Source organism: Delphinapterus leucas, chromosome 1 (assembly GCF_059928025.1).
Source record: "Delphinapterus leucas isolate spDelLeu-1000000601 "Yukka" chromosome 1, BTC_Dleu_Yukka2, whole genome shotgun sequence".
NCBI classification, from domain to species: Eukaryota; Metazoa; Chordata; class Mammalia; order Artiodactyla; family Monodontidae; genus Delphinapterus; species Delphinapterus leucas.
The window spans coordinates 182,872,671-182,900,446 of NC_143129.1; the positions used below are offsets into that span (position 1 = coordinate 182,872,671).

The 27,776-nt window shown below is 42.8% G+C and overlaps 1 protein-coding gene across 10 annotated transcripts in view; it reads right to left on the bottom strand.

The window, feature by feature from the left end:
• UBE4B (ubiquitination factor E4B) overlaps positions 1-27,776 on the bottom strand; it is a 110,736-nt gene that overhangs the window by 19,379 nt on the left and 63,581 nt on the right. For all 10 annotated transcript variants that reach the window (XM_089901667.1, XM_089901679.1, XM_089901676.1 and 7 more), the window contains 9 exons: positions 27,554-27,670; positions 27,361-27,459; positions 26,874-26,987; positions 24,838-25,036; positions 20,494-20,632; positions 12,146-12,245; positions 10,767-10,894; positions 6,363-6,461; positions 5,418-5,653 (listed from right to left, as the gene is read on the bottom strand). In XM_089901667.1, the coding sequence (XP_089757793.1) occupies positions 5,418-5,653; positions 6,363-6,461; positions 10,767-10,894; positions 12,146-12,245; positions 20,494-20,632; positions 24,838-25,036; positions 26,874-26,987; positions 27,361-27,459; positions 27,554-27,670 (1,231 nt within the window). The remainder of the gene's footprint in view (positions 1-5,417; positions 5,654-6,362; positions 6,462-10,766; positions 10,895-12,145; positions 12,246-20,493; positions 20,633-24,837; positions 25,037-26,873; positions 26,988-27,360; positions 27,460-27,553; positions 27,671-27,776) is intronic.

Genomic DNA, 27,776 nt, shown 5'->3' on the forward strand with positions numbered 1-27,776 from the left:
GCGTGAGGAATTCGTGACAAATCTTAAAAAGAAGGAAAACTGTCAGGTAAAGACAGTACGACTCAAGGAAAAGATAAAAGGCACCCTATAAATGCTGGTGGGGATGAACAGACAACTTTACAAAATGTATCACAAGCCATCAGTATGCCCATCTTTCTGACCCACCAATTCTATTCAAGAAAACACATGTTCAAAGACTGATCTCCAAGGATACTCATTAAAGTACTATTTATATGAAAAAAATATAAATAATCCAAGTGCCCAACAGAGAACACAAAAAGGTATTTGTGATATATTAAGTGAAAACCATAGGCTACCAAACAAAATATACAGTTTGGGTCCAATCATATTAAAAAATACACACACACTCACACACATGATATACAAATTGACTGGAAAGATACAGAGCAAAATGTTAACAGATGCTCTCTGAGTGCAGAGATTATCAATGATTTTTATTTTCTTTTTGCTATTTTCTATATTTGCCAATGAACAGTTTCTTGGGATTAAAAAGGAAAGTAGTTATTTAAAGATAAAAGGAATAAGCTAAGACCCATGGTACAAAGATCTAAAAGCACTTACATATATTCATTAGGTCAACCTTTCTTTAAGCTGAACTAAGTGTCATTTTATTAACTGTATAAAAATGTGAACTAAAGCGTGGAGGGCTGATTTAGCAGAGTCCACAGGAGAAGAACACCGGGGGCTGACAAAGAGCCTCGTCAAGGCTCTAAATGGCTCATAACACCTGTACTGTATCCTGAACAGAGCAGAGGCTAAGTAATGACCGTTAACTTACTACCCATCAATATACATCTCTCCCAACATTAAAAGAAAATTCATTCCTAATGTTCCCTCAAAACTACATCAGCCCAAGTTCTAATTCTCAAGTCCTAGTTCTAAGAGGCCTGCGATGAACTATCCCTGGTAGTTGCTCCCCCGTCATGAGTCTTCTGGCTTGATTCACTAGGCTGCCCGGGCCTCAGGGCCTTTACACTTGCTGTCCTCACTGTCCCCACACTGTGGCCGAGATCTGCTTATTGTCCCCTCTTGGGTCTCATTTTCAACATTACTCCGAAGTCATCTCCTCAGAGACCTCCCCTGACTATGCTTCTTTTTTTTTTTTTTTAAACATCTTTATTGGGGTATAATTGCTTTACAATTGTGTGTTAGTTTCTGCTTGACTATGCTTCTTAAAGCAGCACCAGGCCTTCCTCTCACACTCACTCTCTGGAATTACCTCATTTATGGGTTCAGAGTCTGTCTCCCAGCTAGGGTGCCTGACTGGTGATGGCGGGGATTTGGGGTCCTCACCGCTAGGCCCTGGCAGCAACACCAAAGCTGACCCGCAGTAGGAGCTCCGTACGTATTTGTTGAATTAGTGATCGAATCTACTTGGGCTAACGCTGGCTTTGCTGATTCAGATCAGCGTGGGGAAGAGAACAGTCTTGAAGGTAAGTCTTGGTTATCAGTGTTCTTCCTGGTTCTGAGTAGCCAAGTTTTGAGAGCTGGTCCTTAAGGCACTGACTGCTGTGGTACAAATAAAATACTCTTATTTTTGAAACTCAGTTTTATTTTTGGAACAAACATTTGATCTTAAGTATTGTCTAAGCTAGAATACCCTCTCTGGGGTGTAAAAGAGGAGCCTGTTCCAGAGATCAATCTCTAATTCATGTCTGAGAGTCAGCCGTGCTCAGGAGCCAGGACCTCAGTCAGCAGGACTTAACATGGATTTGATGGACACGTGGGGAGTGTCCACCACGCCCGCGGCAGGGCTCCCTTGGCGCAGGGCCCGTGGTAACTGGAGGAGCACCTGTGCTAATGCCCGGCTGCTGAGGCCGCTGCCACTCACTGGCTGTTTACCTTCAGCAAGCTTCTTGACCTTTCTAAGCTGCAGTTTCCTCATTCGTAAAATGGAGATATTTATAGCACCCATCTTGAGGACTGCTGTGTGGATTTAGTGAAAGGATTAGTAAATGTTCAATAAGCAGTGGCTATTATTAGCATGGGTATCATCTAATACCCATGGACCACCACAGAGGTGGTCCAGGGCCAGAGGGCACACTGCTTGGTGGCAAGGGGGAAAGGAAAAACAACACCCGCCCACCAGCTCCTGGAATCTTACCGGTGGGGGGCCCCCCAGGCCCAGCACTGGTCTCACAGGCAAGAGGCCCAGCCCTGTTCTTTATACCAAAGCCACAGTGACAGGCCCAGGGCACTATCTGAGTACAAAATGCACTTAACTAAAAATTTTTTTTTTAATACTAACAATGCATGTTTACTGTAGAATAATTAAGATGTTCAGATAATTAAAAAAAAAAAAACCCAAACTACCCACAGTTCTACCATTCATAAATAACCAATTCACTGTTAATATTTTGGCATATATTCTCCCATACTTTTTTCTGTAATATATATATGTGTACCAAAACGTGGTCATACTTGACATATTGTTCCATTACATGGCATTTTCTTTACTTTTTATTACTTAACCACGTACTGTAAATAACATACTATTTTTCATGGTTCACATAGACCCACCGTATGGATACACTATAATTTACTTAACTGACCCACAATTGGCAGGAATTTAGGTTGTTTTTAATACTCTCACTGTACCGCATTATAAATACTAACACAGTGAATGCTGTTATAAACATTTATATTTATTCCCACAGAATCGATTACTATGAATGAAGTTTACATGTAAGAGGGTGTACTCTTTATTTAGCTGCTGTCTCTCAGCCCCAAATCCACCAATTTTTTTTTTTTTAAGATATTTATTTATTTATTTATTTGGTTGTGCCGGGTCTTAGTTGCAGCACTGGGCTCCTTAGTTGCGGCATGTAACTCTTAGGTGCGGCATGCACGTGGGATCTAGTTCCCTGACCAGGGATCGAACCCGGGCCCTTGCATTGGGAGGATGAAGTCTTAACCACTGGGCCACCAGGGAGGTCCCCCCAAATCCACCCTTTATACTTGGCTTTGTGATACTGACGCTGGGACTCTTAAGTTTCCCTTTGCCGGCTGGCCCCCTGTTAGGCTCGCCAACAGGGGGCGCTGCAGGGGAGCTGGAAAACTGAAGAAGGGACTTGGACCTCTGTTGGCTTGCTGCTCCCATCATGGACTCTCCAGCCCAGCAGCAGCAGCTGGCTTGTTTCCAGCTTTGTTCCACACTCGCAGGACCAGGAATCCCACATGGCCTCAGAGACACCAGCACCAGCTGGCCAGCATGCTTCCTCAGGCCTGGGTCCCAGTTCTGTCTAAGCACTAATTTGAGGCACTAGAATCCCATAACCCCAGCCTTTTCCCTTGGTTCCCCCAGTCCTAGGGACAGATGATGGCTGCTCCCTGCACCAACAATCTGTACTACCCCAGCGTTCCTTATTTGCCTTTTCTGTCTTCCACTACCTATTTCACCAGTTCCTTATGTTAAATTCTCTCTCTTAAACTAACCAGCAGGTTATCCTAACTGGGCCTTGACTGATATGGAAGATAAAAGGCTTTGGTGTGGACTGCCAATTTGCCTTCCAGAAAGGCTTTACCAACTTACATTCTTAGAGAGTTTCATAGCACTAATTCTACACATGAGCTACGGAGGAGATGAAACAGACTTTTGCAGGTTCGTTTATTTCCCTACAACCATATTAGCACTAGGTATTCCCATCTTAAAAATAAATTTAACAGGTGAAAAGAGGTACCTCATCATTATTTTAAGAAATGCCGAATTACCTTCAATTCAGGTAAGCCTGACAGGTGCAAGGGACCATACAAGGTCCTGTCCTGTACACGGGTGATGTACCACTTGTACCTGGAATGGCCCGTGGTCCTCTCCTACCAGGGCTGAGAGGTAAGAGGAGGACAGGAGAGCCAAGCGGGGGCCTTTTACCCAGGAGTGTTCTGCTATTGCCAAGGTGAGCATGTTAACAAAACTTCAAGAGGCCTGCATACTTGTTTAGGTTTAAGAGGATACAAGCAGGCTTGGGGAAGGAGAGAAACTCCCAGTAGGTGACATAAGATAATAGTGACAAAGGGGAAAGGAGGTAGACAGGTTCTTGAGCCTCAGAAACACACAGAGAGAGATGTCAGCACCAGCCCAAAATAAGCAGGAGCAGGTCTTGGTCTACAGGGAAGGGGTGGTTGTCACTGAACACAGTGGAATCCTCAAACCGCTGCTGCCGCCGTGAACAACAATGGACTGTGCTCTGGGAGGCTGGTGTTTCTTCTAAGAGCATGGCGAGTACATTCTGCTAAATGGGTGCTCAGAACGTGCTAGGTTCAATAGAAGATAAGAAGGCAGACAAGGGCTTCCCCAATGGCGCAGTGGTTAAGAATCCACCTGCCAATGCAGGGGACACGGGTTCAAGCCCTGGTCCGGGAAGATCCCACATGCCGTGGAACCACTAAGCCCACGTGCCACAACTACTGAGCCTGCACGATCCACAACTACTAAGCCCACAAGCCACAACTACTGAGCCCACATGCCACAACTACTGAAGTCCGTGTGCCTAGAGCCTGTGCTCCGCAACAAGAGAAGCCACTGCAATGAGAAGACCACACACCGCAATGAAGAATAGCCCCCGCTTGCCGCAGCTGGAGAAAGCCTGCGCACAGCAACGAACACCCAACACAGCCAAAAATAAATAAATAAATAAATAAATAAATAAATAAATAAAAAGAAGACAGACAACACACTTCCTTTCCTGAGAAATATACAAACTGGAGGGAAATGTTCCATCTGTATAGTCCTGTGCCTTTGGTAGAGAACAGGGGAATGCGTCCCCTAAGGAACAGGCTTTATGAAAACACATTTGCAGTTCAAAAGCCAAATTAAAAATGAAAATTTGGAATGCAATTCAACCAGAAGAGGAAGACCTCCTTGCAGAGTGTCTGATACATTCTCAGTCTTGTTCACCAGTGTCGCCTAGCACCTAGAACAGTGCCTGGCAAATAGCAGGCATTGGATGAATGTACAGAATTAGTCAATGAGTGAAGACTCTCAGAGATCCTGCTTCTGTTGGTTTGAGTGGGATCTCCAAGAATAAGCATTTTTAACGAGCTCCTGGTTTTACCCAGTTTTGAAACTCTGGGTTATAGGACAGTGTTGCAAAACTAATGTTGTAAGTTAAAAGCTAAAATGACCCAGGTAGTTTCAGATAAAAACACCAACTTGATCTCAGTGTTACCCATCTGACTTTCAATGGATCTCACTGAATCATCAGGGACTAGTATATAGAGTGGTCAGTGTAATATTTCCACAACTCAGGGGAAAAATAACCAACAGTTTATGCTCTGCTGGCAGTGCATTAGTGGGTCATACTTATAAGCCGATGTCAGAATATTAGGTAACAGGTTTAGAACAACTTCAACCACTGGCTTTAGACGACCTTGCCCACCTGTACACATCAGGAACCTACCTGTATAAAACTTCATCAGGGAAGGGACCAACAGCTTGGTGGAGAGAGGATGGTTCTCAATCATTTCAAAAAACTTCTGGGTCCGTGGCTGAACAGCAGGGTTAGTCATAAACATGACTTCTACGAGTTTGGCCACCAGATACGGATTTCGGATGTAGTTCTGGTTACACAACATCACAACGAGGAACATCACAATATCCTGAGTGCAGGGCTCATAAAGCACCTGAGGAGAGTATCTGAAGAGAGGTGAGAGGAACAGGTAGTAAAGCTCTGAGAAAACACGGGTGGATGCTGGTGTCATTAGGCAAGGAAGGGGACGAATAGGTCTAGGAGCCAGGACACGGAATTCCCTTTAACTTGCTGAGTTTAAGGTGACTATCCCCATTACAACTAGGTAGATTTAAAACCCATTGCGTCTATTGGCCACAGCATGCTATATTAACTTATGTTTTAGAAAATAAACCAAAGGTATGATTAAATCGTAGGTGAATTTTACAAAAGATCTTCACGACCAAAAAGACTTTAAAAAATATTTTGATGGAGCTGTTTTCATTTTTTCAAAGTTCAAATATTGGTTATAAACTCAACCTATTTCTTTGTAAGCATTCTCTAATTTTACAATTGAGAAAAATTTTGGTACAAAATATAGAGGTGGGTATTTCTGGCTTTTGAATGTTCACTCAGATATTTATAAACGGTTTTCTCCTTGTTTCTCAGACACACAATTCGACTCACTTTTAACAGAGCACATTATTACCAGCACTGTTAATCCTCCTCTGTCTTGAGTTATTATTGGAATTGGCTGGATGCCACAGCCGGATTTATTTTTCCAGTCTCCAGGCAGCATTCGGTTAAAGCAGTGGCATAAGATGGAGGTTCATAATATAATGTACATATTAAATATAAACACATATTAGAACTATGTAATATGTGAATGGGACTTACTGTACAATAAAAAATAAAAATTCAGCAACATCTTCTACATAAAACTCAGGCAATGCTGCAAATACCTTGGGGACATCTGAACTTAAAGGCAGTGTGACACTGTCAAAGAGAAAAAGTACAGGTTACAAAATGAAATCATGACACATCAAACTACAAGGAATATTATATTATCATCACAAGTAAGTGTTTCATTTGGAAAAAGCTCTCATTCTATAACAGAACTATGTAAAAAGTGCACAGGCAAAGAAACTACAACCAGAAATGAACAGGGAATAATGAAGACAGGGATAGGCTAGGGTGGACGTGAAACATTTTTGTTTTTCCTTTTCTTGATTTCTTGATTTTTATTTATTGCATTAAGATTAATGCAATAAATGTGAAGGAAATAAAAGGGTCATGTTTGGTCATTTTATGGAACTCAAACTGTTTGAGACAACAGAGCTACACATGTACTTTAAATGCTATTGGGTTGGCCAAAAAGTGCCTTCGGTTTTTAAGTAAAAATAAAAGACACATTTTTCATTTTCACCAAGAACTCTATTGAACAACGTCTTCACCCTTTTGATCCACTACCTTCTGCCATTTTTCAGGCGACTTCATAATTCCATCTTCCCAAGACGTTTTATCTTTTTGAGCAAAGAACCGTTCCAGGTGCCTTTTACAGTCTTCCAGGGAATTGAAATTTTTTTCATTAAGAGAATTTCGTAAAGACCGAAATAAATTCAAATCCAAAGGTGCAACGTCTGGTGAATACGGCACATGAATCAGAACTTCCCAGTCAAGCTGTAACAGTTTTTGCCTGGTCATCAAAGAAACATGCGGTCTTGCGTTATCCTGATGGAAGATTATGCGTTTTCTGTTGACTAATTCTGCACGTTTTTTGTTGAGTGCTGCTTTCGGTTGATCTAACTGGGAGCAGTACTTGTTGGAATTAATCGTTTGGTTTTCCAGAAGGAGCTCATGATAGAGGACTCCCTTCCAGTCCCACCATATACACAACATCACCTTCTTTGGATGAAGACCGGCCTTTGGTGTAGTTGGTGGTGGTCCACTTTGCTTGCCCCATGATCTCTTCCATTCCACATTACTGCACAGTATCCACTTTTCATTGCCCGTCACAATTTGTTTTAAAAATGGAACATTTTCGTTACATTTAAGTAGAGAATGGCATTCGGAAATACAGTCAAGAAGGTTTTTTTTGCTTAACTTACGTGGAACCCAAACATCAAAACAATTAACATAACCAAGTTGGTGCATATGATTTCCAACGCTTGATTTGGATATTTTGAGTATGCGGCTATCTCCCACGTGGTGTAAAATTGATTGTTCTCAGTTAATGTCTTGATTTGATCGCTATCAACTTCAACTGGTCTATCCGACCGGGAGTGTCATCCAGTGAGAAATCTCCAGCACGAAACTTTGCAAACCACTTCTGACAACATTCGATCAGTCGCAGCACCTTCTCCATACACTGCACAAATCTTTTTTTGCGTTTCAGCTGCGTTTTTACCTTTCTTGAAATAATAAAGCATGATATGCTGAAATTGTGACTTTTTTCCTTCCATCTTCAATATGAAAATGGCTACACAAAAATTCACCAATTCTGATGTCTTTTTTTAAATGCACGCTGATATGACAGCTGTCACATACAACCTAACAAAATTGTTTCGAATGAAGTTAAAGACAACTAAGTGCTACTAGAGCCATCTTATGGAAAAAACTGAACGAACCTTTTGGCCAACCCAATATTTTCCACTCCTGCAGGGGGCTTGGGCCAACCTCACCAACATTGGTGATCCTGAGATTTCATAATAACCATAAAATAATAACAAATAAAACAAAAATGGCTGCCTGGAGGAGCTGTCCAGGTGATGATAAAGAGATCAAGAATGTTCTCAGCTCATTCTCTGAATTCGCTAGGGATTTGCCTGGACCCAGTGCCTAGGGGGACGTAATATCCTGTTAACTCCAGCGTTTAGCTTCCAATTTCCTTTTCTATCAATCAAAGATTTTATAGCCAATTTTCCAAGAATATAAAATGGGAAACAGTCTCTTCAGCAAGTGGTGCTGGGAAAGTTGGAGAGCTGCATGTAAATCAATGAAATTAGAACACTCCCTCACTCCATGAAAAAAAATAAACTCAAAATGTCTTAAAGACCTAAACATAAGACATGACACCATAAAATCCTAGAAGAGAGCATAGGCAAAGCATTCTCTGATATAAATCATACCAATGTTTTCTTAGGTCAGTCTCCCAAGGCAATAGAAATAAAAACAAAAATAAACAAATGGGACCTAATCAAATTTACAAGCTTTCGCACAGCAAAGGAAACCATAAAAAACAAATGAAAAGACAACCTATGGAATGGGAGAAAAGTATTTGCAAATGATGTGACAGACAAGGGCTTAATCTCCAAAATATACAAACTCATACAACTCAACAACAAAAAAAATCAAACAACACAATTGAAAAATGGGCAGAAGACCTTAATAGACACTTCTCCAAAGAAGACATACAGATGGCCAGTAGGCACATGAAAAGATGTTCATCATTGCTAATTATTAGAGAAATGCAAATCAAAACTACAATGAGGTACCACCTCACAAAGGTCAGAATGGCCATCATTAAAAAGTCTACCAATAACAAATGCTGGAGAGGGTGTGGAGAAAAGGGAACCCTCCTACGCTGTTGGTGGGAATGTAAGTTGGTGCAGCCACTGTGGAGAACAGTATGAAGATTCCTCAAAAAACTAAAAATAGAATCACCATATGATCCAGCAATCCCACTCCTGGGCATATACCTGGACAAAACTATAATTCAAAAAGATACATGCACCCCTATGTTCACAGCAGCATTATTCACGATAGCCAAGTCATGGAGAAAACCTAAATGTTCATTGACAGATGAATGGATAAAGAAGATGTGGTACATATATATACAATGGAATACTATCTAGCCATAAAAAAGAACAAAATAATGCCATTTGCAGCAACATGGATGCAACTAGAGATTATCATGCTAAGTGAAGGAAGTCAGAAAGAGAAAGACAAAAACCATATGGTATCACTCATATGTGGAATCTAAAATATGGCACCAGTGAACGTATCTACAAAACAGAAACAGACTCACTGGCATAGAGAACAGACTTGTGGTCGCCAAGGGGGAGGGGGGTGGGGGAAGGAAGGATTGGGAGTGTGGGATTAGCAGATGTAAACTATTTAATATAGGATGGATAAACAACAAGGTCCTACTGTATAAACACAGGGAACTATATTCAGTATCCTGTGATAAACCGTATGGAAGAGAAGATGAAAAAACAAAAGAATGTCTACATATGAGTAACTGAGTCACTTTGCTGTACAGCAGAGACTGGCACAACACTGTAAACCAACTCTACTTCAATTAAAAAAAATAAAGAAAAGCGAGGCTTCCCTGGTGGCGCAGTGGATAAGAATCCGCCTGCCAATGCAGGGGACACGGGTTCGAGTCCTGGTCCGGGATGATCCCACATGCCACAGAGCAACTATGTCTGTGTGTCACAACTACTGAGCCCACATGCCACAACTACTGAAACCCGCGCGCCTAGAGCCCGTGCTCCACAACAAGAGAAGCCACTTCAATGAGAAGCCCGTGCACCGCAACAAAGAGTAGCCCCCTCTTGTGGCAACTAGAGAAAGCCTGCGTGCAGCAACGAAGACCCAATGCAGCCAAAATTAACTAACTAACTAACTAACTGAATAAATAAAAGCAAAAACAAAAAACCCCCCAGAACAACAAAAAAAAACCCTGAAGATTTTATAGCCAATTTTTAAAAAGCACTATGTCAAAAGTAATAATTTAATAGGTGTTGACAGTCCCTTATTACTGTAACTAATTCCAAGGAAAATATTTACTTACTTATTTTTTTTTCCCCAGGCCGCGCCATGCGGCACGTGGGGATCTTAGTTTCCCAACCAGGGGTCGAACCCATGGCCCCTGCATTGGGAGTGTGGAGTCTTAACCACTGGACTGCCAGGGAAGTTCCCGAAAATATTTATTAATACTACTACCTTCGGGCTTCCCTGGTGGTGCAGTGGTTGAGAGTCTGCCTGCTGATGCAGCGGACACGGGTTCGTGCCCCAGTCCGGGAAGATCCCACATGCCGTGGAGCGGCTGGGCCCGTGAGCTGCGGCCACTGAGCCTGCGCGTCCAGAGCCTGTGCTCCGCAACGGGAGAGGCCATAACGGTGAGAGGCCCACGCAAAAAAAAAAAAAAAAAAAAATTACTACTTTCTATATAAGTACAACCTGGAAATGAATTCTTAATAACGTAAGGGTCTTGTCTTAGGTATTGGCTTTGAAGAACAATAAAGACAACACAGCCTGGGGAGTGCAGCCGGTGTGAAGAGGACAGAGCACACTCACTCGGGATAGGCAGGGTCCAGGATGCGGAGCAGCAGCTGAATGAGAAGGCCGTAAAAATTCAGACATCTTCTCAGGAAGCTCTCGTCAAGTAAACCAGCATCAGCACAGGCCTTGCATCGTACCAGTTTCTGCGGAAGCAGGTATGTCCCCACCCATAGATTAGTTGGTGGCTAAGTACCTGCAGCGTGATTGGGCAGGGAATGGGCAAGGAGATGGGAAACCTAGGCTCTAGAGCTTCAAGAGCTTCATTGCTAACTGCCTGTAAGATGCTGGTCATGTCTCAAGAGCTTTCTCTTTCTCTGTTCTAAGAGAAAGAAAAGGCATGCCATGCGAATCACTGGGCACAGAACCTAGCACACAGTTAGTGCTGAAAAAGGTTAGGCTGTCACTGCCATATTCAAATAATCTGATGGGGGAGGCCCTTCGGAAGTCAGGGATGGTTACTGAGAAGAGCCAGACAAATCCGCATCTCAATGCCGGGTCAGCACTGAAAAGCTGCTCTTGGGCAAAATGCTTGTCCACCAAGGGTATAATACCCCCTCAGAGTATCGCTGTGAATTTAAACACACACGTGAGCACGCATTGCATATAAACAGTTTATAGGCTTCTTGAAACCTATCTCTGGAGTGCTTAGGGGGTCTATAGACCCCAGAAAAGAGCCCCCAGCTTTTTCGGTATCTCAAAGAGGTCTACTGTATAGATAAATAAAACTGAAATCTTAACTTGTACCAGAAATCTAAGTCAGGTAAAATGTCTACACATCATCCTACGAATCAACAAAAAACACGAGCAGCTAACATTCAGCTTTGTAACTGGAACATAAAAATGCATAAATGAAAAAGGCATAAATTTGCTGCCTGTGCTTCCCTTGTACAACCTTAGCTAGCATTTGTTTCCAGCTATGTCTCATAAGCAGAAATCTTCCCATCTGCAGTTAGGTTCTATAAGATGGATCATTTTCAATTAAACGAACAATGAGGGGCAAAGCAAACAGATCTTTCCACTACCACAAATCCACTTTGTCAAACATCATGAAAATGCGTGGCTGGACAAACTGGAGTTGTGTGTGTTTAGAGGTGCGGGGGTGAGGGTTAGCAGATGGGGAGGATCTTGCACAAGGCAAGGAAAGGGAGGTGACGTTCAACTGAGGATGATAAAATCCATTAAGAATTCATACTGTCATGGGCATAGGCATAGGCATTTTCTGTCCTGAGATTTAAATATACATAGAAACTATCCACAAGTTTTTAAATGTACCATTTTTATCTTGGGGGGAAGAGAATAATGAGAAAAACTGAGGACATTACACTGCTCATATTCTGGTGGGAAAATTACTATTATGAGGCTGGTGTATAATTATCCCAATTAATGATACAAACCTTAAGCTGAGTTTTGCAGCGCTTCAGCATTTCACGGTGTCTAGCTGCCAGTGGGGAGTCTTTCCATTGGCTTTCATTGTTTTTCAAGTCTTCCACAGTTCTGAAAGTAAAGACTAACAGTCAAATGAAAGAAGACACAGAGATCCATCACCCACCTTATGTGTTCATTTTCACCATGTCACTGACTTTCAGACACATGTCCCCTCTCTCCCCCCATGTCAGCATCACCAAACTCAGTGGCAAGTTGTGGCTAAATTGGCAGTATTTTTCTTTCTTACTGGTTCCCAACATAACGATGTCTTAAAGTGGATGGCATTTTAGATTTGATGAAATACAGTAATCATTACTTTTGGAAGGAAATACATTGTTCCCTGTTTTTCTGGGAGGGAGAAAATGCAAGGTTACTATGCCTACTCAATTACCCAAAACAAAAGGCTACTTTACTAAGGGCACTTTTCCTTCTGCTTGGAATGCTCTTCTCTGAGGTTACCTTTGCGACTTGCTCCTTCACTCCCTTCAGGTATCTCCTCAAATATCACCTGTCAGACAGGTAAAGCCTTCCCTGATCATGTAATATGCTGCACATTTTAAAGACTGGCTCACTTAACACTATGTCAACCCTTTCTATCTATCAAAACATTGTGTAGGAAACTAGGGGGCAATAACTTCTTTAAAAGTACATTTCCTAGTGACTTCCCTGGTGGTGCAGCGGTTAAGAATCCGCCTACCAATGCAGGGGACATGGGTTTGAGCCCTGGTCCGGGAAGATCCCACATGCCGTGGAGCAGCTAAGCCCGTGTGCCACAACTACTGAGCCTGCTCTCTAGAACCCGCGAGCCACAACTACTGAGCCTGCGTGCCACAACTACTGAAGCCCACGCACCTAGAGGCCCGTGCTCCGCAATAAGAGAAGCCACCACAACGAGAAGCCCGTGCACGACAACGAAGAGCAGCCCCCGCTCGCCGCAACTAGAGAAAGCCCGCGCACAGCAACGAAGACCCAACACAGCCAAAGATAAATTAATTAAATAAATAAATTAAACAAAAACAAAAACTACATTTCCTTGATTCCCTTGCTGCCAGCATTTCTGCACATGACCTAGCTTCCACCAAGAGGTGAGCCCTCACTGAAGGCAGAGGTGAATATAGTGAAGTGAGAGCCACATGGTTCTTCTGGAAGCACAGTGTGGACGGGTTTTGCTTGAAGCACTGGCAGAGGCTGAACCCTGAAGCAGCTTCTTCCTGCCAGGCCAGGTTCGAAGAAGAGCTCTGGGAGTCCTCTTTTCCAGGCGTGCCAGTGATTCAATAAACCAAATAGTAGCCTTAATTATCCTCTTTCTGCTTATCTCAGATGAAGTGGATTCCTCTGTCTACAACTGGAACATGAATAATGGTAGACAGAATAATGCTCCGCCCCACCGCCCCACAGGAAGATGTCACAGCTTAATCCCCAGAACCTGTGAATATGTTACCTTACATGGCAAAAGGAAACTTGCAGATGTGATTAAGGGTATGGAGTCTGAGACGGGCCCATATGTCTGGGTGGGCCCAATGTCATCTCAGGGTCCTTCTAAGAGAAAGAGGGAGTCAGAGTAAGAGAAAGAGTTGTGACAAGTGAAGCAGAGATCAGAGGGAGGGAGAGCTGAAGATGCGATGGTGCTGATTTTGAAGAGAGGAAGCGGGCCGTGAACCAAGGAAGGTAGGGGGTCTCCAGCAGCTGGAACAGGCAGAGAAAGAGATCCTTCCCTAGAGCCTCAGAAGGAATGCAGTCTTGATTTTAGGACTTCTGACCACCAGAACCCTAAGGTAATAATTTTTGTTGTTTTAACTCACAAAGGTCATGGTAATCTGTTGCAGTAGCAAAAGGAAACTAACATAACGACCTATATGCTTATTGGCAAGAAGAGGTTACAGGTAACAGGCCCTTCAGAAAAATGGGCCTTTGGGATTAGTTCTTCGACTGGGCTGGTTTGAAAGTGGTGAAGGGGACTTCCAGTGGTCCAGTGGGTAAGACTCCACGCTCCCAATGCATGGGGCCTGGGTTCGATCCGTGGTTGGGGAACTAGATCCCGCATGCCGCAACTAAGATCCCGTGTGCCACAACTAAGACCCGGTGCAGCCAAAATAAATAATTAAAAATAAATACTAAAAAAAAAGAAAGCGGTGAAGATTCCGTTAGCATGTGAGGGCATAAAACTGGTAGCCCAGGTTCTCAGTGGAAAAACAGCTGCATAAATGATCACCAGTGACCTCCTAGAGTGAAGAGATGGTGTGGCTACTTGTAACTATGCTGGAAAGCTCACAGAAGAAAATGACAGGCTCCAGATTTTAAAATCTCGCCTCAAGAACAAACCAATGAGTCAGGGAGTTTCTAAGGCGACCATAAAGAAGCAGAGTCTGGTCCTATAAAGCACCAAATTATAACATAGACTGAATCCATAACCTCACTGGATCTCTTATCTAAATGTCAGAGCAAAGACTGGGACTCCAAGAATTCAAATGGAGGAGTTCAGGAGAACCAAAGTACCCAAATCCCTAAATCCCCTGAGCCTCGTCTGACAGCAGAAGCAGCTCCTGCAGTGATTGTAGCTCAGATGGTCAAATTGCAGGATGATGCCAATTTCCCTTAGGTCCCAACCCATCATACCTCATTGCTTCCAGAACCGAAACTGGAGTGAGATCAATCACTGTCCTTATGGGCCAATTACAAAGCCACATGCAGGAAAAGCACATATTTGAAGAAAAAAGAAAGACCAAGATTTGCTAATATGTTATATTAGCTTCCTATTGCTGCTGTAACAAATCATCACAAACTTACTGGCTTGCAGCAACGCAATTATAGTCTTAGAGTTCCAGAGGTCAGGAATCTAAAATGGGTCAGCAGGGGATGCATTCCTTCTGGAGGCTCTAGGGAGAGTGTTTCCTTGCCCTTTCCAGCTTCTAGAGGGAGCCTGCATTCCTTGGCTTGTGGACCCACATCACTCTGATGTCTGCTTCTGTCATCACATTTCCTTTCTCACTCTGACCTTCTTGCCCCCCTCTTAAAAGGACCGTTGTGATACATTGGGTCCACCCGGATAATCTAGGAAAACCTCTCCATCTCGAGATCCTACAATTAATCACATCTGCAAAGTCTCTTTTACCATGTAAGGTAACACATTCACAAGTTCTGGGCACTAGGACATGAACATCTTTGCCGCACCACTATTCTACCTACTACATATGTAGTGAACAAATGTGGCAGTATGTGTGGAACAGATTCTGAAGATGCTTGATCACCAAGAGAGGAACATGCTAACACACTCCTAAGTGGGGATAAATTCATTGACATGAATACGACCACAGTCTCTGGATTCAACCTTATCCTGAGTATCTGGGAGGGGCTCTAACTGTGTGCCCACCTGGTTGACTAAAACCTAGAATTGAAGTTGAGTTGTTAGGAATTCCTTGATATAAATTCAGAGGAAGGAATCCAAAATATAAGAAGCTTGGAATATTAATATAGATTTACCACATATGACTAGCTCAGAAAACCACCCTCTCAAAACACACACATACCCCAACTGTGTCCTGGAAGATACTTCTTTTATTTTCTTAATCTGACTTCAGCCAGATGTACTTTTATTTATTTAATTAATTTTTTTATTTAAAAAATTTATTTTATTTATTTATTTTTGGCTGCATTGGGTCTTCACTGCTGCGCGCGGGCTTTCTCTAGTTGCGGCGAGCGGGGGCTACTCTTTGTTGTGGTGCGCGGGCTTCTCATTGCAGTGGCTTCTCTTGTTGTGGAGCACGGGCTCTAGATGTGCGGGCTAAGTAGTTGTGGCTCGGAGGCTGTAGAGTGCAGGATCAGTAGTTGTGGCACACGGGCTTAGTTGCCACGGACTACAGGCTTAGCTGCTCCGCAGCATGTGGGATCTTCCTGGATCAGGGCTTGAACCCATGTCCCCTGCATTGGCGGGCAGATTTTTAACCACTGCGCCACCAGGGAAGCCCTGGAAGATACTTCTTGTATCACAGCACTGAAAAATACACAGGTGAGGGAAACACCAACATCTCTGAAAGGCACCAACCCTCACTGCAGGCTGGGAGTGAAGATGGTGCCATTGAAATGTATCCTCCGAAGTCAGTGGGAATGATGGGACCACAGGACAGCATCCATTCCAGGATGAAGGAACAGACAAATCAGAGTTGGAAATTTTTATAAGCCTCTCAATAACTGATACTATAAGCTGATAAAATCAGCAGACATAAGGAAAATTTGAACAAAAGATAAACAAACTTAAACGATATATGCGAAATACTGCAAAAAGCAATATAGAAAGCGGATTCTTTTCTTTTCTTCTTTTTTTTTGGCTGCGTGGCGCATGGGATTTTAGCTCCCTGACCAGGGATTGAACCGAGGTCCTCAGCAGTGAGAGTGCAGAGTCCTAACCACTGGACTGCCAGGGAATTCCTGTGCGCTCATTTCCGCTATGGAACATTTATTAATTTAAATGTTAGCTACAAAGCAAATCTCAATAAAGTTCAAAGAACACAAATCAGAATATGTCTTCTGACAATGGAATTTAGCTAGAAATCAGTAACAAAGGATAAATGAACAAATCCCCCCAAGAATCTGGAATTTAAGCACCCCATCTTTATATAATCCACAAGTAAGAAATAATAAAAATTAGGATGTATTTTGAACTGAACAATAAAATATGACATACCAAAAGGTGCTCAAGATCACTATCAAGGAAATGCAAATCAAAACCACAATGAGATATCACCTCATCCCTGTTAGAATGACCACTATCAAAAAGATAAGAAATAAGTGTTGGTAAGAATGCAGAGAAAAGGGAACCCCTGTGCACTGTTGGTGGGAATGTAAACTGGTACAACCACTATGGAAAACAGTATGGATGTTCTGCAGAAAATTAAAATTAGAACTACCGTATGATCCAGCAATTCCACTTCTGGGTATTTAGCCCACGAAAACAAAAATGAAAAGATATATGCACCCCCATGTTCACTGCAACATTTTTTACAATAGCCAAGATAGAGAAACAATCTAAGTGTCCACCAACAGATGAATGGAAAAAGAAATGTCTCACACACACACAGAGGAATATTATTCGGCCATAAAAAAGAATGAAATTTTGCCACTGGTAACAACATGGATGGACCTTGAAGGCATTATGCTAAGTGAAATAAGTCGGACAGCGAAAAATACCATATAATTTCACTTATGTATGGAATCCTAAAAAAACAAACAAAAACCCAAAATACCAAGTTCAAAGACACAGAGAAGAAGACTGGTGGCTGCCAGAGGTGGGGGAGTGGGGTGGACAAAATAGGTCAAGGGAGTCAAAAGGTACACAAACTACCAGTTATAAAATAAGTAAGTCATGGGGATGTAATATACAACATGGTGACTATAGTTAATAATACTGTACTGTGTATTTGAAAGTTGCTGAGAGAGATCTTAAAAGTTCTCATCACAAGAAAAAAATATGTTACTATGTACGGTGACAGATGTTAATTAGACTTATTGTGGTGACCATTTTGCAATATATGCAAACATCAAATCATTATGTTGTACACCTGAAACCAACATAATGTTATATGTCTATTATACCTCAGTAAAAAAGATGACCTACTAAAAATGAGGGATGCAGCTAAAGCCATACTTAGAGGGAAACTAAACAGCCTTAAATGCATATATAAGAAAGAGCTGAAAATGAATGATTTAAATATCAACCTCAAAAAGCAATAGAGGGCTTCCCTGGTGGCGCAGTGGTTGGGAGTCCGCCTGCCGATGCAGGGGACGCGGGTTCGTGCCCCGGTCCGGGAGGATCCCACATGCCGCGGAGCGGCTGGGCCCGTGAGCCATGGCCACTGAGCCTGCGCGTCCGGAGCCTGTGCTCCGCAACGGGAGAGGCCACAACAGTGAGAAGCCCGCGTACCGCAAAAAAAAAAAAAAAAAAAAAAAAAAAGCAATAGAAACATCAACAAAAAGCAAATTAAACTAAAAGGAAATAATAAAGGCCCTACAGACACAAAAGTGATAAAAAGAGGATACTATGAACAACTTTATACCGAAAAGTTTTGAAACTTTACATACCACAGGAAAACTGGCACAAGATGAAATGAAAATCTAAACAGGCCTATATCTATTAACAATAAAATACATAATTTAAAAAACTTCCCACATAGAAAACTCTAAGCCCAGACAACTTCATCAATGTTTCCAAACATTTAAGGAAGAAATAAAATAATTCTTACACAATAAACTCCTCAAAAAATATAAAAAGAGGGAACACTCCACAACTGATTCTATGTGGCAAGAATAATGTTGATAACAAAATTTGAGAAGGACTTAACAAGAAATGAAAATCATAGGTCAATCTTTCTTTTGAATATAGACTCAAAACTCCTAAACAGAATATTAGCAAATTGAATATCCAATGAGATTTAAAAGCAATAATATAGAGTTGAGTTTATTTCAAGAATATAAGGGAACTTCCCTGGTGGTCCAGTGGTAAAGAATCCACCTTCCAATGCAGGGGATGCGGGTTTGATCCTTGGTCAGGGAACTAAGATCCCACATGCCACGGGGCAACTAAGCCTGCGTGCCACAACTACTGAGCCTGCATGCCTGAACTAGAGAGCTCACACACTCTGGAGCCTGCGCGCCACAACTACAGAGAGAAAACCTACACGCCACAACTAGAGGGAAGCCCAGGAACTGCAACAAAAGATCCTGCATGCCTCAACAAAGATCCCACGTGCCACAACTAAGACCCAACACAGTCAAGAATAAAATAAATAAAATAATAATAATAATAAAAAAAGAATGTAAGATTGGTTTGATATCAGAAAGCCAGCTGATGTAATTCAACCATATTAATAGAATAAAGGGGAAAAAAAATCTGATCTCCTCAACAGAGATGGAAAAAGATTTTAATAAAATTCAACTCCTGTTGAGAACAAAAAGCCTGTAGAAAATAATCACCTAAAAGGGAGTTTCCTTAATCTGATGATAGAGGATGTCTAAAAAACTTCCCCCCGTTAACGGGAAAAAGAAAGAAATTTTAATAAAGTTATCAATACTTCTACTCAAGACTGTAGTAGAAATTGTAGCCAGGGCAGTAAGGCATGAAAAAGAAAATTATGAGGGCTTCCCTGGTGGCGCAGTGATTGAGAATCTGCCTGCTAATGCAGGGGACACGGGTTCGAGCCCTGGTCTGAGAAGATCCCACATGCCGTGGAGCAAGTGGGCCCGTGAGCCACAGCTACTGAGCCTGCGCGTCTGGAGCCTGTGCTCCGCAACAAGAGAGGCCGCGATAGTGAGAGGCCCTTGCACTGCGATGAAGAGTGGCCCCTGCTTGCCACAACTAGAGAAAGCCCTCGCACAGAAACGAAGACCCAACACAGCCAAAGAAATAAATAAATAAACAAATGTGGGGTTAAAAAAAAAAAAAAGGAAAAGAATTTAAAATTAATCAATACAATCATAAATAGCATGTAGGTCAAATAATAAAGCATAATTAAAATTAGAAAAATAATAAAAATAAAAAAGAAAATTATGACAAAGAAAGAAAACTGTCATCATTTACAGACAACATGATTACATGTAGAAAAAAAATATTAAGAAATCTACCAGGCAGTTATTAGAATTATTAAGTGATTGATTCTATTTTAATTCAAGGTAGACATAGATACGACACATTTTCTATCATACTCGGACTACACCACTCCCGGACCAAATGGTGTTAAGTGGCTACTCCATTATTATTCCAGATGACCTGTTCAAAAAAATGTTTGCCTCCTATTCCTGTGACCTTTGTTTGCAGGTGCTGGTACATGGGGAGAAATGCTTAGATTAAGAAAAACAACAATGGTACTAATGAATAGGAAACTGAGGCTACTATCTGGCCCTTTTAGACTTCTTATGCCACAGGACAATGTGCAAAAAAAGTGAATTACATGTTAGTGAGAGTAAATGACCTTGTTTATTAAGGGAAACCAGAGTTACTGTTTCACAGTCCAGAGAAAGAGGGATATGTCTGGAACCCGAGAAATCCTTTAAAGTGCCTCCTGATAATATGGTGCCCAGTGGAAAAAGTTAATGGAAGTCTCAACCATATACCAAGGGTTGAGAACTCTAGAAATCTAAGTTTGGGTCACTTCACCATGTAAAGAACTCTGGCCAATCAAGGAACATGGATGTAGTAGCAGAGGCAGATGGTATACTGTAACCTATGTACCCCTCACATTCAAATCTACTGGTCACAAGGGAACTGCCTGCTTGTGAGAACAAGTGGTGACTCAGGCAACCTCAGGACACGGCATCATACACATACCTGTTGAGCTCCCGTATGGCCCGGAGTCTGCGGATGTAGCGTCGGCAACCCGGCAGAATTGAGAGATGGTGGGCGTGCAGGGTAAGGAAGAAGCATTCCGTAGGGAATTTCGGCTCAGAAAACGGAGATTGATCTCCATCTAGGAAAAAGAACAAAATCCCCGAAATAAAATCTATCACATGACTATATCAGAGGAAAAGCACAATTAAGAAGACAAAATTATACTTGTATTTTCAAGAAGTTTAAGGACACTTTTTTTTTTTTTTTTTTTGGTGGTACTTGGGCCTCTCACTGTTGTGGCCTCTCCCGTTGCGGAGCACAGGCTCCGGACGCGCAGGCTCAGTGGCCATGGCTCACGGGCCCAGCCACTCCACGGCATGTGGGATCTTCCCGGACCGGGGCACGAACCCACGTCCCCTCCATCGGCAGGCGGACTCTCAACCACTGTGCCACTAGGGAAGCCCCCAAGGACACTTTTAAAAAATTAGAATTAATGGGACTTCCCTGGTGGTACAGTGGTTAAGAATCCGCCTGCCAAGGCAGGGGACACGGGTTTGATCCCTGGTCCAGGAAGATCCCACATGCTGAGGAGCAACTAAGCTCGTGTGCCACAACTACTGAGCCTGTGCTCTAGACACCGCAAGCCACAACTACTGAGCCCACGTGCCACAAGTACTGAAGCCTGCGCGCCTAGAGCCCATGCTCTGCAACAAGAGAAGCCACTGCAGTGAGAAGCCCGCGCACTGCAACGAAGAGTAGCCCCCGCTCGCCTCAACTAGAGAAAGCCCATGCGCAACAGTGAAGACCCAAAGCAGCCAAAATAAATAAATAAATTTATAAAAAAAAAATTAGGCTTAGGTAATGTTATAAGAAAAACAGAATTCCTCTGAGCTCCATTTATGATCAGGTACTCTGTCCCATCTAATTAAATGTTTATACAAATGTACACCAACAATCTTCGGTGATGTGTCTTCCTGGTGTATTTTATAGAATCATTTCTACTATTCAAACATCATTGTTAAACCTCAAAACGGTATTAGATTATGTAAATAAGCTACAGATTCCATAGCCATTTCCCTACTGTTGGACATATTTGTTGTTTCTAATTTTTCTCTATTAGAAACAGTGCTGGGAGGATCTATGTATAACAAGTTACTCCCTCATCCCCTCTCCGTTGCCAGCTTTGGGAGTATATTCTGGGAAGTGGAATTATTGAGAAAGACAGTATTACAGATTTTTGTTATGAATCAACAGAATTCACTTTAGATAGACTAAATTAATTGATAAAATACCATCTATTTATTTACAAACTTATATTCTATCTTATCACTCTGTTTTTGAATAATTTATAGTTATAGAACGTTAACTTGAATTTCTTTCAATTTGTATCTAATTCCTACAAATATGTATATTTTTCCCTACAAGTATATTTTACTTGACATATACTGCTTATATTTTTTCCCCCCAAACAAAAGATAACTGTTTCTTGGTAGAATTTAGTTTTGGTTTTACACATTTATAACCGTTCTGCATTTTGAATATGATTTTATCAATTATGTGACACATATTTTCTCCCATTCTTTTATTTTACGTATTCATTTTCTCTCCCTCTATAAAAAGTATGTTTATATATTAAGATATATATATATTATCTCTGATGATATTTTCCATTTCTTAAATCATTAAAAATTTCTCTCTCTGGGGCTTCCCTGGTGGTGCAGTGGTTGAGAGTCCGCCTGCCGTTGCAGGGGACGTGGGTTCGTGCCCCGCTCCGGGAAGATCCCATATGCCGCGGAGCAGCTGGGCCCGTGAGCCATGGCCGCTGAGCTTGTGCTCTGCAACGGGAGAGGCCACAACAGTGAGAGGCCCACGTACCGCAAAAAAAAAAAAAAAAATTTCTCTCTCTTTTATGGCTGGGTCAAATCCTCTGTTCGGCTTTTTCGTGCCGGGGAAGGATGGAATCTCTACATTACTCCATGAATAATTTTATAATGTTTAAAACTAAATGTCTTATGGTTTTTATGTTTGTCATTAAGTAACATGTTTTAAAAAAAATTTTTTTTAGGAGTTTATTAATTAATTAATTTATTTTTGCTGTGTTGGGTCTTCGTTTCTGTGCGAGGGCTTTCTCTAGTTGTGGCAAGCGGAGGGCCACTCGTCATCGCGGTGCGCGGGCCTCTCACTATCGCGGCCTCTCTTGTTGCAGAGCACAGGCTCCAGGCGCGCAGGCTCAGTAGTTGTGGCTCACGGGACTAGCTGCTCCGCGGCATGTGGGATCTTCCCAGACCAGGGCTCGAACCCGTGTCCCCTGCATTAGCAGGCAGATTCTCAATCACTGCGCCACCAGGGAAACCCCTTAAAATTTTTTTAATTGAAGTATATAGTTGCTTTAATAACATGCTTTATAATATAGAGAAAAAGATCCATAATCATAACACCTTCAAAATATTCGTATTTTTATTCCATCAATTCATCAAGATCTATGAGAGATTTCATGAGAATTTTAACTGGCATATATAAAATCTACATAATAACTAAGTCATTGCTATCATTTCTATTGTATACACATATATATTTAAACCCAGAACAGCACATTTCCTCCCATTTGTTTTACGTATCTATTTGATGTTGGCTAATCCAAAAAAGAACTTTTTTTTTTATTGTATTAATTTTTATTGCATATCTCTAGCTCATAAATGTATTTCTAGAGAGGTAGTAACAATTTGTGAGGAGTCATTAGCATCCAAACAAAATAAATTTTTCTCTTTTTCCTAGACTCTGTAAACTCTAACTTCTCACCTGGTGCAGCTGAGAACCACCCCTCCACATAAGCTGGACGTGGCTCACTTGGGTGAATGAATAGCATTCCCAGTACTGACAGATTCTTAGGGATTGTAACAAAACAAAGAAATGGAAAAGCAGAAAAGTCTTTTTTTTTTTTTTTTTTTTGCGGTACGCAGGCCTCTTCACTGTTGTGGCCTCTCCCATTGTGGAGCACAGGCTCCAGACACGCAGGCTCAGCGGCCATGGCTCACGGGCCCAGCCGCTCCACGGCATATGGGATGTTCCTGGACCGGGGTACGAACCCGTGCCCCCTGCATCGGCAGCCGGACTCTCAACCACTGTGCCACCAGGGAAGCCCAGAAAGTCATTATTTTCCTTCACTCAGGAATCACTTTCAAACCCAGTATTTTGCAACATAAAATATGTACCCATTTCTCTTGGATTTCTACTTTTCTGTTTTCCTGATCACCGGTCTCTCAGATACATTTTATTCGTCACAAGCTTCCCTTTGCCTGTGTCCTTCCTTCTCTTCTGCCTTCTCCATCTATACTCCTTTGCATTCTCTCCCTCTGCTCCTCTGGACCTCTCTGTCACGATTGCGTTTAGCCGGGAAAGCAGCTGTGGTCAAGCAGGGTAGGCTCTCTTCTTGCTCTCTCCCACAGGCCCTCCCTCTGGAAGGGGCCTTCCTCAGAAAGCGTCTTCCTTAGCTCCAGCCGTCCTCTGGGCAGCCTGTTCTTTAGGGGACCCCCTTGACCTTCTCCACAAACCCTCTAACTACCCCCAACCCTGGCTGGCCTGGCCCCGGGAGCCCAGATCCTAATTCTGGAGTTTGCCTGGCTTATCAGAAATCAGGTCGCCTGAGAGGAACAGAAATTCCCTAAAGAATTAGGTTGCTTCCCTCACTACTGCCAAGTAAGAAAAAATGGAACCGAACTAAACACCGGGAAGGATGGACCCAGATCAGGGAGTGTGGTGGAGCAGACAGAGCCCTGGGCTCGGCTCAGCACACCTGAGCCGCAGTTGCAACTCGCTGATTGACAGGCTAGGTGAGCTGGGCACCTTCTGGAGCCTCAGTCTCCTTATATTTAACGAGTAAGACAGTAGCGTTGCTATTAAGATGTTTATTAAAGTTCTCCTCCTGATAATCCCATAACAGTCTGATGTAGCAGCTTTAGGGGGAGAGGAGTCAGTGAAAACTGGCACTGATGACGGAGAACAGGAACAAGGGCAAGAGGGAGCCCCAGGGATGGGGGTGGGACGCTGGGAGGTGACAGACAGGGACGCTGTAGCTGGTGTCAGATTCACACTGTGGGATGATGCCGAGTCCAAATGGGTCCTTCGGTTAGAATGCATATCTACTCTACTTTTTGTAATTAAAAGAAAATAGAAGAACTGCTTCCCCGGTGGTCCGGTGGTTACAACTCCATGCTTCCGATGCAGAGGGCGTGGGTTCGATCACTGGTCTGGGAACTAAGATCCCACGTGCCACGTGGGGCAACCAAAAAAAGATAATAAAAGAAGGGCAGCTTTTAACGACCTAACAATGAACAGGTCACTCACAAAGTTCAGTCAGCCAGTCATTCACGTCCTCCATCGTTGCATTCACTCTCGTCTCATCGCCGGGAAGAGTAATCCGACACCTCGGGTGGAATATGTACGTGGGGTCGACCGTCTCTAACTTGATCTTTGTGCTTAGCTGCTGCAGCACCCAAAGGAAATTCAGCATCAATCCGTCCGTAGATACCAATCTATCATCCGTCTGTGAAAGAGAAAAGTATTTAAAATCATGATCTGAACAGAAATTTTGGCACAAGTGTACAGAAAGGAGAGCAAACTTTCATCCTGAAGTCAGCGAGGGGACACCTATAGCACCACCATCGTCACTCTACTGGCAGGTGCGATTTGTTGAGTGTTAACCATACGTGAAGGGTTTTCTCTCACTGAATCTCCACAATAGCCCTTAGAATTGAATGATACTGTTATTCACATTTTACAGAGGAGGAAACTAAGGCTCAGAGAATTTAAGTGATTTGCCTAAGATCCTCAAAATCAGTAAGCAGAAATGCAATAAATGCTATTTCCTTTCTCTTCTTTATTTCCCCTCAAAAGCATCAGAACAACTCGTTTCACAGTTACCACTTGACTAACAGCTTCTCTGGCTGACAGCGATAGAATAATCCTGCTTTAGGAATACAACAATTCCGGGAATTCCCTGGAGGTCCAGTGGTTGGGGCGCCGTGCTTTCACTGCCCAGGGCCTGGGTTAATCCCTGGTTGGGGATCCTGTAAGCCGTGTGGCACAGCCAAAAAAAAAAGACCATAATTCTAATAAAGATAGTTAACATCGGTGGAGTGCTCACCACGTACTGGGCATGATTCTAACAGCTTTATATACACTAAGTCCACGAGTCAGGTACTATTATTATCCCCACTTGGCAACAAGGAAATGGAGGCACAGAGAAGCAACTGTCTACATCCTACTGCCGGCAAACAGTGGAACCCCAGTTGGAAATCCAGGCAGTCTAATATCACGTCCGTGCTCTTCTCTCTGCTTTTTCTTCTGAGTAGAAATGTCACATTGCTCATTAATAATATAGCAAGGGAGCTTCCCTGGTGGCGCAGTGGTTGAGAATCCGCGTGCCAATGCAGGGGACACGGGTTTGAGTCCTGGTCCGGGAAGATCCCACATGCCGTGGAGTAACTAAGCCCGTGTCACAACTACTGAGCCCGCAGGCCTGGAGGCCGTGCTCCGCCACAAGAGAAGCCACTGCAATGAGAAGCCTGCGCACCGCAACGAAGAGCAGCGCCCGCTCACCGCAACTAGAGAAAAGCCCACATGCAGCAACAAAGACCCAATGCAGCCAAAAATAAATAAATTATTTTTAATAATAATAATATAGCAAGGATGCCCTTTTAACTTTTCCATGCCAGTAAAGTGGTCCCAGCCACCAGCCTCCCTCATCAGGAACACCGCACCTTGTACCTGGTCTCCTTGGGTTGGCTCCTGTATCCCCTCCTCCCATTAGCCCATCCTCCACACAGCAGACTTGGTGATTTCCTTCCCAAAAACCCTCCAGTGGCTCCTCATGACACTTCTTAAAACATCAGCTCAACCTGATGGAGCCTCTGCCCACCCCTCCAGCCCATGACCCGCCGGTTTCCTTCCTGTTCACTATCCTCCAGCCACGAAAGCCTGCACGTGGGGCTCGTTCCAAAGCTGGTTCACTCCCACCTTCGTGTTTCACACGTATCTAGAAAGTTCTTTTCTCAGCCTTGTGATGGCTGGCTCTTTCTTATCAGTCAGGCCTCTGATCAAATGTCTCCTCCTTGGACACTCCCATGCCTTCCTTCTGGTGCCTCCATGGTTACTTTCAAGTCCTCTACCTTGCTTCACTGGCTTCATCGATTCTAGAATTAAACATTTACATGTCTACTCATCTACCCTATAGAACATAAGCTCCACAAAGGCAGGAAGCTTGTCTATCTTGTTCAACACTGTATCTCCATTTCCTAGCACAATGTCTGGTAGGTTCTGAATAAATATGACTTAGATGAATGAATTAATGAATAAGTAAAAGCAGTCTTCAGGAATCCTACCTGCATCTGTGCTTTCTTCATATTGGCATTGACGACAGCTGCCATGTAACCAAGAGCAGCCTCCCGGGTTTCTCCGTTTAACAAAATACTATGCAGAATCTTGAAAAGCTCTTGCTGAAATTTATTTTATAAGGGAAGAAAAAAATTTAAACTTTGTTTAAGAAATTATTCCTTTTTGACTTTACGAAAAGCTAAACTCCTTCCCACTTTTTCTCCTCTCCCACGTCCACTCATTTTAGAAGAACCTGACTACAAGGATAGAAGAAAGGTCCGTACTCAACTGTATCAAGATGATCAGCATGAAAGCAGAAAGTGGAGTGGAAGAGGGGAGTAGTTATAGTTTTAATAAAATAGCCTTTGCTATTTCCTTTCCAGGACAGGGGCCCAATTACCTTAATCACACTATAATGAGCCTATAATTGTGCTGCTTTTAACTTTCAGAACTGAAAACACATTCATCCTTTGGATTCATTTTCTCAACACCTACCCTTCCCAGCTCCAAGTAATGCTGCAGTGACTGGCTCACCACACGAGTGTTTTCCAGGGTAATGGCAGGCCCTGAGAAATATTTTTCAACCACTTTTGCCTGGAAAGAGAAAGCAAAAATTCAACGTATAATATACATTTGGGGAAGAATCTGAACATAAGAGCGGCAAGGTGCAAAGGGCCGCTGCACTTACATCATCTTCTGCAAAGACTGAGAAGCTAAAGAAAGCCCCCAGGTACGAGAGTCTCTGCAGCTCCCGCCCAGAGCCAGGGCTTAATGACTTCGGCAACCACAAAGGCAAAGCAGCAACCTAGGAAAAAACAGAAGACGCAAGTCAAGCTGCTAAATCAGCAAGTGATGTAAACATGAGACAAGAAGAATTCTCGGCAGGTGACCTGTTCAGCTGGCTCTTAGCC